This window comes from Mobula birostris, chromosome 1 (assembly GCF_030028105.1).
Source record: "Mobula birostris isolate sMobBir1 chromosome 1, sMobBir1.hap1, whole genome shotgun sequence".
NCBI lineage: Eukaryota > Metazoa > Chordata > Chondrichthyes > Myliobatiformes > Myliobatidae > Mobula > Mobula birostris.
The window spans coordinates 175,753,417-175,769,476 of NC_092370.1; the positions used below are offsets into that span (position 1 = coordinate 175,753,417).

Below are 16,060 nucleotides of genomic sequence, written 5' to 3' on the forward strand. Positions count from 1 at the left end.
AAGAATGAATGACAGTTTAATATTAGAACCCCAAAGTACCCCCCAGCTCCCCCGCACATAAGCAGCAGCAAGCAACGATCCCCCTCCCCCCAAAAAAATAGCCACCCACCACCAAGCACTAAAGCATGCAGCAAAACCAACAGCTAAGACCCAGATTTGCAGTACTCCAAAGACCGCACATTCACCTGGTATTTGACATACCACTCTCTCTCTCTCTCTCTTCTCCCCCCTCCCCAATAAGGGAGAAAGATGTCTCCGTTTCACAGCGAGAGGGGAGACATAACAAACAGCTCAGTGGTTTACGATGTTAAAAGCCCATTGCGTCACTTTTTCTGAGCTCTGTGCCCAAAGATCTCAGGTCTCTGGGCACACAGCCAAAGATCTTCCAGCTCCTATGACACACCGGTCCCGGACACCGAACTTCAATCTGCCCATCTCTGGAGCCCTGAGATCCTGGGCCTCCAAAGGTGAGTCGAACCCTTGGCATGTCGGATAATGGCCGGTGGTGACACCCCGAGAGCAGGTCCCATTTCCGCAAAGAACTGAAGTCGGTGAGTAACTCCAGGTCAGGGTCTTCAAAGGAACCCTGAAAGGGAAAAGATAGAGATATTAACAATGGAAATAGAGCTGTTTCTGAAGATGCAAGCAAAGGAGTTGCTGTTTAGTGCCATCTTGACTAAGCTCCACCCTTCGATTGACATATCTGGAAAATTGTGTGGATATTGTGAAAACAGTCCATCACAACTGAGCTGATCTTTAGTCTTATTTGCAGTTGGATAGCTGAGCATTTGCAAATCATTACAGGTGCCTTACTCTTCCAGAATTAACTTTTCTGGCCATGTTTTCTAATTGCAATGTAGAGGATTTTGACCAAGAGAAGCTAATAACTGCAGTTTCTCAGTTTTACACATTATCCAACTTTTTCATATTACACATGCAATGCTCAAAGTTTTTTACAAATTTGCAACTTATTTGCATTGCCTACAATGCTTAAATCTCTGATATGGATTCCACAAAAATACAGATGTCCTTTATTCTGCAGGCATTCCTGAAACCTTGTAGGTACTGCCCAGATTATGACAAGGTTCTGTTCTGGTGAACTGTTCATTTCCCAAACAGTTTATAAGTAGAAAATGCAGCTGCAAACCAAGTCCCACATGGCAGTAGATGCCTGAACTTGCTGATAAGTCCATCCCACTGGTCTCACAAACACACATTCATGAGTACAGGCTGTATACAAGTTTGGTGCTTGCAAACTGGCTAGGATCTGAATACAATTTTGGAGACAGTACTTAAAAACACTTTTCCTTGAATTCTTATCCCTGGTTTTTTCCCCTGTCCTTGACATGTCCCAAAATAGGTTTTACAAATGTTTTTCTTTTAAAATGAATTGCAAATAAGTCTTTGTACATAGTCTAACTTCATTGATCCCGGGGGAAATTGGTTTTCATTACAGTTGCACCATAAATAATAAATAGTAATAGAACCATAAATAGTTAAATAGTAATGTGTAATTTATGCCAGTAAATTATGAAATAAGTCCAGGACCAGCCTATTGGCTCAGGGTGTCTGACCCTCCAAGGGAGGAGTTGTAAAGGTTGATGGCCACAGGCAGGAATGACTTCCTATGATGCTCTGTGCTGCATCTCGGTAGAATGAGTCTCCAGCTGAATGTACTCCTGTGCCCACCCAGAACATTATTTAGTGGATGGGAGACATTGACCAAGATGGCATGCAACTTAGACAGCATCCTCTTTTCAGACACCACCGTGAGAGAGTCCAGTTCCATCCCCACAACATCACTGGCCTTACGAATGAGTTTGTTGATTCTGTTGATGCCTGCTGCCCCAGCACACAACAGCAAACATGATAGCACTGGCCACCACAGACTTGTAGAACATCGTCAGCATTGTCCAGCAGATGTTAAAGGACCTCAGTCTCCTCAGGAAATAGAGACGGCTCTGACCCTTGTAGACAGCCTTAGTGTTCTTTGACCAGTCCAGTTTATTGTCAATTCGTATCCCCAGGTATTTGTAATCCTCCACCATGTCCACACTGACCCCCTGGATGGAAACAGGGGTCACCGGTACCTTAGCTCTCCTCGGGTCTACCACCAGCTCCTTAGTCTTTTTCACATTAAGCTGCAGATAATTCTACTCTCACAAAGTTTCCTACCGTAGCCCTGTACTCAGCCTCATCTCCTTTGCTGATGCATCCAACTATGGCAGAGTCATCAGAAAACTTCTGAAGATGACAAGACTCTGTGCAGAAGTTGAAGTCCGAGATGTAAATGGTGAAGAGAAAGGGAGACAAGACAGTCCCCTGGGGAGCCCCAGTGCTGCTGATCACTCTGTCAGACACACAGTGTGGCAAGCACACGTACTGTGGTCTGCCAGTCAGGTAATCAAGAATCCATGATACCAGGGAAGCATCCACCTGCATCGCTGTCAGCTTCTCCCCCAGCAGAGCAGGGCGGATGGTGTTGAATGCACTGGAGAAGTCAAAAAACATGACCCTCACAGTGCTCTCTGTCTTGTCCAGGTGGGCGTAGACACGGTTCAGCAGGTAGACGATGGCATCCTCAACTCCTAGTTGGGGCTGGTAGGCGAACTGGAGGGGATCTTAGTGTGGCCTGACCATAGGCCGGAGCAGCTCCAGAACAAGCCTCTCCAGGGTCTTCATGATGTGGGAGGTCAATGCCACCGGTCTGTAGTCATTGAGGCCGCTGGGGCGCGGCGTCTTCAGCACAGGGGCGAGGCAGGACGTCTTCCTTAGCACAGGAACCCTCCAGAGCCTCAGGCTGAGGTTGAAGACATAGCGAAGTACTCCACATAGCTGACGGGCACAGGCTTTGAGCACCATGGTACTGACAGCATCCGGTCCTGCAGCCTTGCTTGGGTTGAGACGTTTCAGCTATCTTCTCACCTGTTCAGCTTTGAAGCCCACCGTGGTGGTTTCGTGTGGGGAAGGGGTATAGTCATGAGGGCAGGGTGGGGGACTGTGAGGAGGGGTAGGAGGGGAGAGTGGAATATGTGTTAGTTGGGGGCCGACAACAGATGGCTTGTGTGGGGGATGGGCAGGGGCCACAATGTCAAATCTGTTAAAGAACAGGTTAAGTTCATTGGCCCTGTCCATACTGCCTTCAGCTCCTCTGTTGCTAGTTTGCCAGAACTACATGAAGTCTACATGCAGTAGACTTTCACTTTCCTGTAAAATAGTGATCAAGAGTTACGATACTGGAGCAGTAGCTTATGTGCTATATAGTTACAGAATCAACGAATGAACACACACACACACACACACACACACACACACTTTCATTCTATGCCTTTAATTTCACCCAGGCTGAAATTATCTAAAACTACACAGTTGTATTCCACTCAGTCATTCTTCCTTATCAGTGTTGCTTGTGTACTTTAAGTACTCTGCAAAAGTCATAGGCACCCTAACTAGCTAAGACTTTTGCATTGTACTGAATCAAGATCAGATTTAACATCATTGGCATATGTCATGAAATTTGTTAATATGGAGTGGAGAGCAAGTTTGTAAATCTGGCGGTAGCAAAAAATGTTGGGAATGGCAAGGGTGGAGTGCTGGGGGACAGATGGCGGAGGATTGCCAGGGACGATGGGGGCATATCCAGCCCTGAGACACCAGTCAAGGTCATTTGATTCCAAAAAACTGATTTATTGATCATTACCGAATGTCTCTCTGGTGCTTCCCACTCCCTCCCCTCTCCTTTCCCTTTTTCCCAAACATGATTCTATTCTCCCTGCCCCCTTCCCACTCTCAGTCCACAATAGAGACCCATATCAGAATCAGTTTTATCATTTACATATGTCGTGAATTTTTTTCGTGGCAGCAATATAGTGCAGTACATAAAACTACTATAGTATTGTGTAAAAGCCTTGGGCACCCTAGCTATATGCAGTTGCAAGAAAATTTTGTAAACCCTGGTTTTCTGCATTAATTATACATAAAATGTGGTCTGATCTTTTAAGTTGTAATAATAGACAAACATAATCTGCCTAAACTAATGACACACAAACGATTGTACTCTTCATGTCTTTATTAAGCACATTGTTTAATTATTCACAGTGCAGGCTGGAAAGAGTATGTGAACCCTTGTATTTAATATCTGGTGTAACTTCCACCAAACATTTCCTGTAGCTGCTGATCAGACTCGCACAACGGCATGGCGGAATTTTAGACCATACCTCCATACAAAACTGTTTCAGTTCATCAATATTTCTGGGATTCCTTGCATGAACAGCCCTCTTCAGGTCATGCCACGGCATCTCAATTCGGTTAAGGTCTGTATTCAGACTTGGCTATTCCAAAACCCAAATTTTCTTCTTTTTAAACCATTCTGTTGTTGAATTACTCTAGTGTTGCACGTCATTGTCTTGTATCATCCAGCTTCTATTTAGATTCAGGTCACAGACTGCTACCCTGACATTCTCCTGTAAAATGTTTTGATGCAATTTTGAATTCATTGTTCCCTCGACGATTGCAAGCTGTCCAGGCCCTGAGGCAGCAAAGCATCCCCAAACCATGGTGCTCCTTCCACCATGCTCACTGTTGGGATGACATTTTGGTGTTGGTGTGCGGTGTCCTTTTTCCTTCAAACATAGCAGTGTGCACTTCTGCCAAAAAGTTCATCGTTTGTTTCATCTGTTCACAGAACATTGTCCCAGAAGCATTATGGAACATCCAGGTGATCTTTTGCAAACCTGAGGTGTGCAGCAATTGTTTTTTTTTGGAGAGCAGTGGTTTCCTCCATGGTGTCCTTCCACGAACACCATTCTTGTTCAGTGTTTTTTTTAATATTCTGGACACATGAAGAAACTTTAGCAGCTGTTAGTTACCCTCAGGTTCTTTGACACTTCCTTCAGCACTGCATGTTGTGCTCTTGGTGTGATCTTTGCTGGGTGCCCACTTGTAGGGAGAGTTGCAACAGTACTGAGTTTCTTCCATTTGTGAACAATTTTGCTTACTGTGGACTGATAAACGCTCAGGTCTTTAGAAGTGATTTTGTAGCCTTTTCCAGCTTCATGCATCTCTACAATTCTTATTCTGAAGTCCTCTGAAAGTTGTTTTGATAGAGGTATGGTGCACATAAACTGATCTGTCAGTAACCTGACTTGATATGTTTTTATGTAGGGCAGGGCACCTCTACAAGCCACACCTCCAATCTCATCTCATTGATTGGGACACCTGACTCCAAATAGCGTTTATAGAAGGCATTGCCCCAGAAGTTCACAGACTTTTTTTTTGAACCTCGACTGCGATCGTTTAAATGGTGTACTCGGTATTGACAAGAGGAAGTACAATTATGTGTTATTAGCTTAGGCAGATTGTGTTTGTCTAATATTGTGACTCTGATGAAGATCAGGCCACATTTTATGAGTATTTAATGCAGAAAACCAGGTAACTGCAAAGGGTTCGCAAACTTTTTCTTGCAACTGTACACGTGCCTAAGATTTTTGCACATTATATTGTTCAGTATTTTTTGCAGTATGTATATTTTATCCTGACCCTTTATTTCTTTTTGCAGCTCCCCCTTCTACCCCTTTTCTTGTCATTAGTTTTTTGGCTCCTAATGACTGCACATGATCTAACAATAAAAGTATAACAACCAGTATTGTAGCTTTAATATACCAAAGTTTGTAACCTATTTCTCTTTCAGAATGCCAGCTCTTAGTTGTCGATTTTACCAACACAAATTTCCAGAAGTGGAAGATGTGGTCATGGTAAATGTACGTTCTATTGCCGAGATGGGCGCCTATGTAAGCCTTCTAGAGTACAACAACATTGAAGGCATGATTCTTCTCAGTGAGCTTTCAAGGAGACGTATCCGATCCATCAACAAACTTATTCGCATTGGTAGAAATGAGTGTGTAGTTGTAATCAGAGTGGACAAAGAGAAAGGTAATATTACATGGAGGTTGTATTCTTCAGATATAGATTTTTTAAAAGTTTCTGTATATGGTATGCATGAGAGTTGGTCTTTTAATGTACAGCTTTTAGATTTTGTCCGTTTGTAATTTAGATCAATTGTCAATATCTTGTTTCTCTGATGATCTAGACTCTGTAGGATTTGAAAACAATCTTGGCTACATATAGTGCATTTTCTCAAATTGGATATGAAGGCACACCCACTCTTTGGCCAATGTGTCAGATTTGATTAGGTGTTTTGAGGAAGGCTGGAAAATGTCTTCTATTTAAAACATTACCAGTACTCAGGAAAATGGTTTATAATATTATAAAAATAACTGTCTACACTTCCAAATAAATTAATTGGTTGTGAAGCATACCTTGTAAATGTATCTAAAATACATGAACAATCTTTTCTCTTAACATCAAGAACAACTAGATTTACAGTTTGATTTTGCTGTAATTTGATATTCAGATGCCACGTAAGGGTCACTGGTTAGAACCATTTAGCTAAATTGTCTGTATGGAGAATTTGATTTTCTGGGGATAGGTTACTTGCAGGATTATTTAGGAACTTTTCTCCTCTGCAAAAGGCAATAAGTGCTAAAGGTTTATTAATAAATTAAATTTGATATTCAGTAATGGAATTAATCTGAGCTGTATTTTTTCCACATTCTGAAAGAGCTTTTGTCCAGGCTGTCATATGTCACTGACGCACTGTGAATTATGTGTACAGATTAAGAAAGTTTTCTAGAAGTGATAATAATAAAATTCCTTGTAAATATTTGAACATTATGAAATATTTTAGGGCTGTGGCTTCAAATCAGTAGAACAACTGATAAAGTGGTAATAATTATGCTTTATCCTGTTTGATCCAGGCTACATTGATCTGTCCAAACGTAGAGTTTCACAAGAAGAAACCATAAAATGTGAAGACAAGTTTACCAAATCCAAGACTGTAAGTGTTTTCATTTTCTCAGATATTTAATACAATGAAGGAAAAAGTTTGGTCTTGTATACGCCACTTTATTTACTTGCTCCATAGTTGTACAGAATGTATAAATTGTTGTTTTACATAGGTTTATAGTTATAGTATGCCAATGTATAATGAGCTGTATATTAAATATCTGTTGAAATATCCTCTTGTTTTGTTTCAAGTTTCTTGTTTTGAGACAAATAAACTACTCTGCAGTTAATTTTTTTTTTAAACTGGTATTAAATATGTCATCTTTACAAGAGTGCAATACCCAATCACTTAATTTCCATTTTACATTGTTACCTTTAAAAGTGATTTATAGAGTCCATTGTAAAATTATATTGAAGCAAATGTTATCAGTTCTTAATGTTGGTTTGTGAAAAAGACTTTACTGATACTTTTTGATTGTAAAAAATGTCATCATATAAAAATTACTTCATGATTTTTGCTGGAGAAGGACAAAATAAATATTGCCTTCTAGTTGATCATAATTTAACTGTAGCATTTCAACTAGACTCTGGCAGCAATTTTTGTCTTTTGAGTTGGCGCATGGTTCATGCATGTTGGAACTTTCAATCATAGATATGCTTTGTTCCATGACTAAGATTTAATTCTTTGAGCTTTAATGTCTACCATCTCATTAATTTCAGAGATGTGATGCAAATTACAATCGTTAATTATAAGCAAACCCCCTGACAAGATAACAAAATAAACAACACGTATATTGCTAGAAAGGTGCTAAGTTTTAAATGAGTATGACTAATTTTCTCTGTTTAAATGATTTGTAATAAGTATGATGGGAGAGCACTAATTTAAGAATCTGGAGTGTACTCTGTCTTATGAAGCAATACGAAAAGTAAGCTTGGCTTTTATGTAATTTGGTTGTATTCAATCTGAATACCACTTTTAACTGCTACAATAATGACTCCATTTCACTGAGAGTTTGTATGAAATTCTGAGATACCTTCGAGATCTGATTCTTCCTTTAAAAATAAATGTGTTATTTTAAAAATAAAGACAAGGCGCTGATGTTTAACTCTTCTGGAAACTTTTTTTTAAACAGGTGTACAGTATCTTGCGGCACGTTGCTGAGGTGCTTGAGTACACGAAAGATGAGCAGCTAGACTCCCTATTTCAGAGAACAGCCTGGGTCTTTGATGAGAAGTACCGGCGGCCTGGATATGGAGCTTATGATGCATTTAAACACGCAGTTTCGTAAGTGTGAGCTTATTTTCTTTATTCAAGAGTGGAAATTTCCTGAGACAGTTTCTCCTATTTTGCTTCGAAACAAACGTAACAGTTTAATTGTCACGGACTTCATTTAGTTGAATTCTCTTCAAATCTGTGTTTTTGTTCTCCATTGCAGTGGATAGTAGTGCAAATTTATGTCGTTAACTGAGAAAATTCATTCATAGCAGTTTTGGAATCTGTTCATTACTGATTACCACTGGGATCCTCTAATAATGTTATATATAATGTATCAGTGCCTCGTCTATTTCAATTTCAGCCTGAATATTTCAAATTAATATCAGAGAATGTGTACGGTATACCAGCTGAAATCCTTCGTCTTCACAAACATCCACGAAACAGAGGGGGAAAAAAACCCAAAGAATGAATTGCAGAAAAATGTAAGAACCCCAAAGCCCCCCCCCCAACGCACAACGGCTGCAAAAGCATTAACCTCCCTCCTCCCTCCGCCCCCTCTGTTTTCATTGGATGGATGCATTGCATATGCACTACAGTAGTGTTTTAGAAATGTAATCCAGGCATAAACTCACTAGAGACAATTAACTCCTTTTGCCACTTGATGTCAGTAGATGGAAGCTCTGTTGAAATATTGTTCCATCACTGAGTGTAAAGTTAACTGAAATGTGTTTCTTTTGTCTGAGAATACTGTCTTTAATTTGGTATTTTGTCACAACTTGGCTTTTCAAATCACTTCCAATAATAATACAATGACAATAATAACTTGGATTTGCAGTAGCAAATATAGTTTCAAGAAGAACCCTTTGCAGTTGCCTAGTTTTCTGCATTAATTATGCATAAAATGTGGTCTGATCATCATCTAAGTCACAATCATAGACAAACACAATCTGCCTAAACTAACAACACATAAACAATTGCACTCTTCATGTCTTTATTGAGCATATTGTTTAATCATTCACAATTCAGCTGGAAAAAAATGTGAAGTCTTGTATTTAATAACCTCCTTTAGCAGCAATAACCTCCACCAAACATTTCCTGTAGCTCCTGATCAAATTTGCACACAGCGAGGATGGATTTTCGAACATTCCTCCATACAAAACTGTTTCAGTTCATCAATATTTCTGGGATACCTTGCATGAACAGCCCTCTTCAGGTCATGTCACAGCACTTCAATTGGTCTCTGACTTAGCCATTTCAACAGCACTGCTGGCCCACCAACTGGAGAGTGTCGTGGTTAAGGGTCGAAACACTCGGTGAAGGTTGGGAACCACCTGATGACATCTGTTCCTGGCTGAAGGCTACGGTTACCTTATAAGGTAACTGGAGAATGCACCTTAACAGGTGTATGTAACAAGACAAGTCTTGTTGCAGCAAGCAGCTTCTATTAAGCTTCAGGTTGTACACCACTACCCTGATATTCTCCTGTAAAATAGCAATTTTGCAATGATACAATTTTGAATTCATTGTTCACTCAACGATTACAAGCTGTCCAGGCCCTGAGACCGGAAAGCAGTCCTAAACCATGATGCTCCTTCCACCATGCTTCTCAGTCGGGATAAGGTGTTGGTGTGCAGTGCCCTTTTTCCTCCAAACGTAACGATGTGCATTTCTTGTTGAATTACAAGTGAAGATCGGCTTGATACTAATGAATCACTGGTATTGTCCTGTGCTTGCTTTTAAAAGGACAGTTCCTAAAACATTAAGTTGTACTGATCAACAAAATTAATGCTGACGAAAATTTTGTTCAACAACACTGCCCAATAAAGAATTATCTTAAACAAATGAAGTGCACACAAATGTCCAAACTTTACATTATATGTCTCAAGACACTTCTCGTGCACATTTACTTACAGAATCACTCAGGCAAGCAACTCAGGAAAATTTGCACATACACTCCATACAACATTACCTCTATCTATATACAAAATATGATAGAAGCAAATAAACTGAAAAGGTTCATGCTACTACAAGACAAGTCCAATCAACCCCTCAACACATATCCATCATCTGGATACAAGGTAGATTTGCGTTTCAAACTCAGTGATTTAGTTATCATTAGCCCTGCACATTACTTCACATCATCTCATTTGTCAGATCAGTTATTGAACAAGGGGCATCTATTTTCTACTTCCCCACTCCTCCTGATCTCTGAAGTTACAAGTAAAAGGGAAAAAACAAAAGGAAAATAAAAAGGCAATCACATGGAACAACTATCAAAGAACTGAAATACAGGAATAATTTCAGATCTAGCATGGATAAAGTGTTTCCAGCATTGGGAGCTCAAAAATGTGTAAATTTATAACTACATTCACCACAAAAGGTGCTTATTTTAAAAAAGTACAATGACTTATGCATATGGATAAGAAACATTTGGCCAATTTAGTTTGGGCATTTGTTGTCAAGCTTCTCACAGTAATGGCTATTTGTAAATATGAGCACATAACTCCTACAAATACACAGCATTCTCCCCCTCCTCTTATTTATCTTTGACAAATCTTTCACTCAGCGCTCTAAATATTTAAAAAAAAAACGAAGGCCAAGGCAAAAAGAGTTGAGGCACATACAGTTCCAAGAAAAAGTCTGTGAACCCTTTGCAATTACCTAGTTTTCTACATTACTCATAAAATGTGATCTGATCTTTATTTAAGTCACAATAATAGACAAAGACAATCTGCCTAAGCTACTAACTTCTTTTCAATACTGAGTACACCATTTAAACAACCACTGTCTAGGTTAAAAAAAAGTATGTGAACCTCTGGGGTAATGCCTTCTGCAAAAGCTATTTGGAGTCAGGTGTCCCAATCAATGAGATGAGATTGGATGTGTGGGTTGTAGAGGTGCCTGGATCTATTAAAAAAAAATATCAAGCCAGGTTACTGACAAATCTGTTTTATGTGCATCACACCTTGATCAAAACAACTTTCCCAGGATCTTAGAAGAATTGTAGAGATGCACAAAGCTGGGAAAGGCTACAAAAGCATTTCTAAAGCCCTGCATGTTCATCAGTGCACAGTAAGAGAAACTGTCCACAAATGGAGGAAATTCAGCACTGTTACTACTCTCCCTAGGAGTGGACGTTCTGCAAAGATCACACCGAGCATTATGTGCAATGCTGAAGGTGAAAAAGAACCCAACAGTAAAAGACCTGCAGACATCTCTAGAACTTGCTAAAATCTCTGTCTGTTCATGTGTTCACTATAACAAAAACGCTGAAAAAGTATGGTGTTTATGGAAGGACACTATAGAGGAAACCACAGCTCTCCAAAAAATAAACATTGCTGCACGTCTCAAGTTTGCAAAAGACTACCTGGATGTTCCACCATGCTTTTGGGACAATGTTCTGTGAACAGGTGAGACAAAATTTGAATGTTTTGGTAGAAATGCACATCGTTACGTTTGGAGGAGAAAGGGCACTGCACACCAATACCTTATCCCAACTGAGAAGCATGGTGGAAGGTTGATTTTTAGCTTTTGAAAGCAGTTAATGGATAGCAAGCTATGAATTTATTAAATGTGTTCCTTGTCTGGCTCAGCTAGTGTGTGTGTGTGTGTGTGGTGGAATTACCTGCTTAAACATACAAGAACCTTGGTTGATGCAAACTGTTTCTCACACTTTAAGAAGAAAGTACGTTTTATTAGTTTTGTTTTTTATGTTGCTGTAATAGATTGTTGTTTGGGCTTATTTAGTCTGATATTCTTAGTATATGACTTATGTTATTCCCTTCTGGTTTTCCAACACCTCCTTTTCCGCACCCCCCCCCCCCCCCCCCAAACTCCTCTGTAGAGACCCTACCATTCTGGACAGTCTTGACTTGACAGAAGAAGAGCGGAGTGTATTACTCGAAAATATTAGACGGCGTCTGACCCCACAGGCTGTTAAAATTCGAGCAGGTACGTAATGATTCTGTAATGCTGTCCGGGCATAAGGGATAGACTGTCTATTTTGGGTTTGTAGAGGTTGCAACAGGGTTCAGTTTCTGGGAACTGTTCATAACCCAGACAGTTTGCAAGTTGGAACAGAGCTTCTGCGTGAAAGATGATGCCCACAGTCCCGCAGTTACCATCAAACCTACCCTACTGGTCTCCTAAGAGCTTGTCCATAGGCTGTACATAAATTTGGTATGCTAGGAAGGAGTATGATGCAGGTTTGCTCATACCTGTTTAAAAATGTATACACTTCCAGATCTGCCATTATGTAAAGTTCATAAGTATAAATGTTTTTATGCCTGCATTTACAGCCCCCCCCACTCAAATATCAAAACAAAGTCATAATAAATAGATTGTGCATGCGAGCAAGGTATTGAGCTTTTCTGTCCAGCTGCATGCATTTCTACACTTCTGAACTACCTGCAAAGTGAACTGAAGTTAAAACAAATATTCTTTACTTTCATTTTGACATTTTGTACAATTTAATCTTATGGTATGTGGACCTCTTTTTTTTTTCTTTTTGGGGTCCATAAACAAAGTGCCAAGAGATAAACAAGCTGTCTGCACTGTTGTTCTCCTGTGGCCATGGCATCTTGTCCTGAAAAGACAGCTTCAAATCAGTCACCGATTTTTGAATTGCGATGGAGATGTGGTATTGGGATAGTGTCTCAATCAGGCAGGGTGGAGCTGATCCTCGTGAATAGGTTTCCAGAAAATTACTTTCTGGTGGGAGGGTGAAAGTGATAGAAAAGAAATAGGCTGAATCAGGAAGTTAATTAGAAAACATAGCTTATCTACTATCTACAAACATCCAGAACTCTTAAATAATTTTGTAACTTGGATTTTGTTGTTTATCCTTCTGCTCTTCGCTCATAAATTTGTATTTCTGTCAAGTAGAGTAATGGCTAAGTTTTTAAATTCTGATGCATATGTTGGCATCTGATGTCTTGCCATAATCAATACTTTTTTTCTAATCTTAACCTTGAATATCAGCACATCTAAAATCCTCAGTCTAATTTATTTTTTTGCACCCTTGCATCTACTGTCAATCAACTGGAAGCCCCTTAGCCCTGGAATCATTACCTAAATCTCTGTTTCTCATTCCACTATTGATCTAATCCTAAATCTAGATGTTTGGTCATGATTTTAATCATTACCTTGAACATTTGCCTATAGGTCACTGTGAAATTTTATTGAGTAATGCTCCATCACGGGCCCTGTTTTGTTAATGGTCGTACACATTGAATGCCATTATTGTGGTTAGTTGACAACAATGGGACAACTTTGTTTTATTTTCCCACTTCAATTTTCACTCAAGTTCCTCAATTATCATTTTCTGTTTAAAACTAGATATTGAAGTTGCGTGTTACGGATATGAAGGTATTGATGCTGTAAAAGAGGCACTTCGAGCTGGTCTAGAGTGTTCTACAGAAAGCATGCCCATTAAGGTGAGTAGGGGAGGATAAATGTCAGCACTTTATAATGGCAATGACTTGTTAGAACAAAAAATAACTGCACAAGCTGGAAGCATTATGGGTAAAGGGTTTTTCAATGTAGAGAAACATAGAAAATGGGTGCAGGAGTAGGCCATTCGGCCCTTCGAGCCTGCATCGCCATTTATTATGATCATGGCTGATCATCCAACTCAGAACACCGCCCCAGCCTTCCCTCCATACCCCCTGACCCCCCCCCCCCCCGTAGCCACAAGGGCCATATCTAACTCCCTCTTAAATATAGCCAATGAACTGGCCTCAACTGTTTCCTGTGGCAGAGAATTCCACAGATTCACCACTCTCTGTGTGAAGAGGTTTTTCCTAATCTCGGTCCTAAAAGGCTTCCCCTCTATCCTCAAACTGTGGCCCCTCGTTCTGGACTTCCCCAACATCAGGAACAATCTTCCTGCATCTAGCCTGTCCAATCCCTTTAGAATCTTATACGTTTCAATCAGATCCCCCTCAATCTTCTAAATTCCAACGAGTACAAGCCCAGTTCATCCAGTCTTTCTTCATATGAAAGTCCTGCCATCCCAGGAATCAATCTGGTGAACCTTCTTTGTACTCCCTCTATGGCAAGGATGTCTTTCCTCAGATTAGGGGACCAAAACTGCACACAATACTCCAGGTGTGGTCTCACCAAGGCCTTGTACAACTGCAGTAGTACCTCCCTGCTCCTGTACTCGAATCCTCTCGCTATAAATGCCAGCATACCATTCGCCTTTTTCACCGCCTGCTGTACCTGCATGCCCACTCTCAATGATTGGTGTATAATGACACCCAGGTCTCGTTGCACCTCCCCTTTTCCTAATCGGCCACCATTCAGATAATAATCTGTTTTCCTATTTTTGCCACCAAAGTGGATAACTTCACATTTATCCACATTAAATTGCATCTGCCATGAATTTGCCCACTCACCCAACCTATCCAAGTCACCCTGCATCCTCTTAGCATCCTCCTCACAGCTAACACTGCCACCCAGCTTCGTGTCATCCGCAAACTTGGAGATGCTGCATTTAATTCCCTCATCCAAGTCATTAATATATATTGTAAACAACTGGGGTCCCAGCACTGAGCCTTGCGGTACCCCACTAGTCACCGCCTGCCATTCTGAAAAGGTCCCGTTTATTCCCACTCTTTGCTTCCTGTCTGCTAACCAACTCTCCACCCACACCAACACCTTACCCCCAATACCGTGTGCTTTAAGTTTGCACACTAATCTCCTGTGTGGGACCTTGTCAAAAGCCTTCTGAAAATCCAAATATACCACATCCACTGGTTCTCCCCTATCCACTCTACTAGTTACATCCTCAAAAAATTCTATGAGATTCGTCAGACATGATTTTCCTTTCACAAATCCATGCTGACTTTGTCCGATCATTTCACCGCTTTCCAAATGTGCTGTTATCACATCCTTGATAACTGACTCCAGCAGTTTCCCCACCACCGACGTTAGGCTAACCGGTCTATAATTCCCCGGTTTCTCTCTCCCTCCTTTTTTAAAAAGTGGAGTTACATTAGCCACCCTCCAATCCTCAAGAACTAGTCCAGAATCTAACGAGTTTTGAAAAATTATCACTAATGCATCCACTATTTCTTGGGCTACTTCCTTAAGCACCCTGGGATGCAGACCATCTGGCCCTGGGGAATTATCTGCCTTCAATCCCTTCAATTTACCTAACACCACTTCCCTACTAACATGTATTTCGCTCAGTTCCTCCATCTCACTGGACCCTCTGTCCCCTACAATTTCTGGAAGATTATTTATGTCCTCCTTAGTGAAGACAGAACCAAAGTAATTATTCAATTGGTCTGCCATGTCCTTGCTCCCCATAATCAATTCACCTGTTTCTGTCTGCAGGGGACCTACATTTGTCTTTACCAGTCTTTTCCTTTTTACATATCTATAAAAGCTTTTACAGTCTGTTTTTACGTTTCCTGCCAGTTTTCTCTCATAATCTTTTTTCCCCTTCCTAATTAAGCCCTTTGTCCTCCTCTGCTGAACTCTGAATTTCTCCCAGTCCTCAGGTGAGCCACTTTCTCTGGCTAATTTGTATGCTTCTTCTTTGGAATTGATACTATCCCTAATTTCTCTTGTCAGCCACGGGTGCACTACCTTCCTTGATTTATTCTTTTGCCAAACTGGGATGAACAATTGTTGTAGTTCATCCATGCAACCTTTAAATGCTTGCCATTGCATATCCACCGTCAATCCTTTAAGTGTCATTTGCCAGTCTATCTTAGCTAATTCACGTCTCATACCTTCAAAGTTACCCCTCTTTAAGTTCAGAACCTTTGTTTCTGAATTAACTATGTCACTCTCCATCTTAATGAAGAATTCCACCATATTATGGTCACTCTTACCCAAGGGGCCTCTCACGACAAGATTGCTAATTAACCCTTCCTCATTGCTCAAAACCCAGTCCAGAATAGCCTGCTCTCTAGTTGGTTCCTCGACATGTTGGTTCAAAAAACCATCCCGCATACATTCCAAGAAATCCTCTTCCTCAGCACCTTTACC

At 40.5% G+C, this 16,060-nt stretch overlaps 1 protein-coding gene across 1 annotated transcript in view; it reads left to right on the forward strand.

Annotated features, from left to right (window-relative positions):
• The window catches only part of eif2s1b (eukaryotic translation initiation factor 2, subunit 1 alpha b), a 30,692-nt gene that overhangs the window by 5,068 nt on the left and 9,564 nt on the right, over nt 1–16,060 (forward strand). The window contains exons 2-6 of the mRNA XM_072266524.1: nt 5,690–5,931; nt 6,816–6,895; nt 7,977–8,128; nt 11,904–12,010; nt 13,397–13,494. Of these exons, the coding sequence (XP_072122625.1) occupies nt 5,691–5,931; nt 6,816–6,895; nt 7,977–8,128; nt 11,904–12,010; nt 13,397–13,494 (678 nt within the window). The 5' untranslated portion in view covers nt 5,690. The remainder of the gene's footprint in view (nt 1–5,689; nt 5,932–6,815; nt 6,896–7,976; nt 8,129–11,903; nt 12,011–13,396; nt 13,495–16,060) is intronic.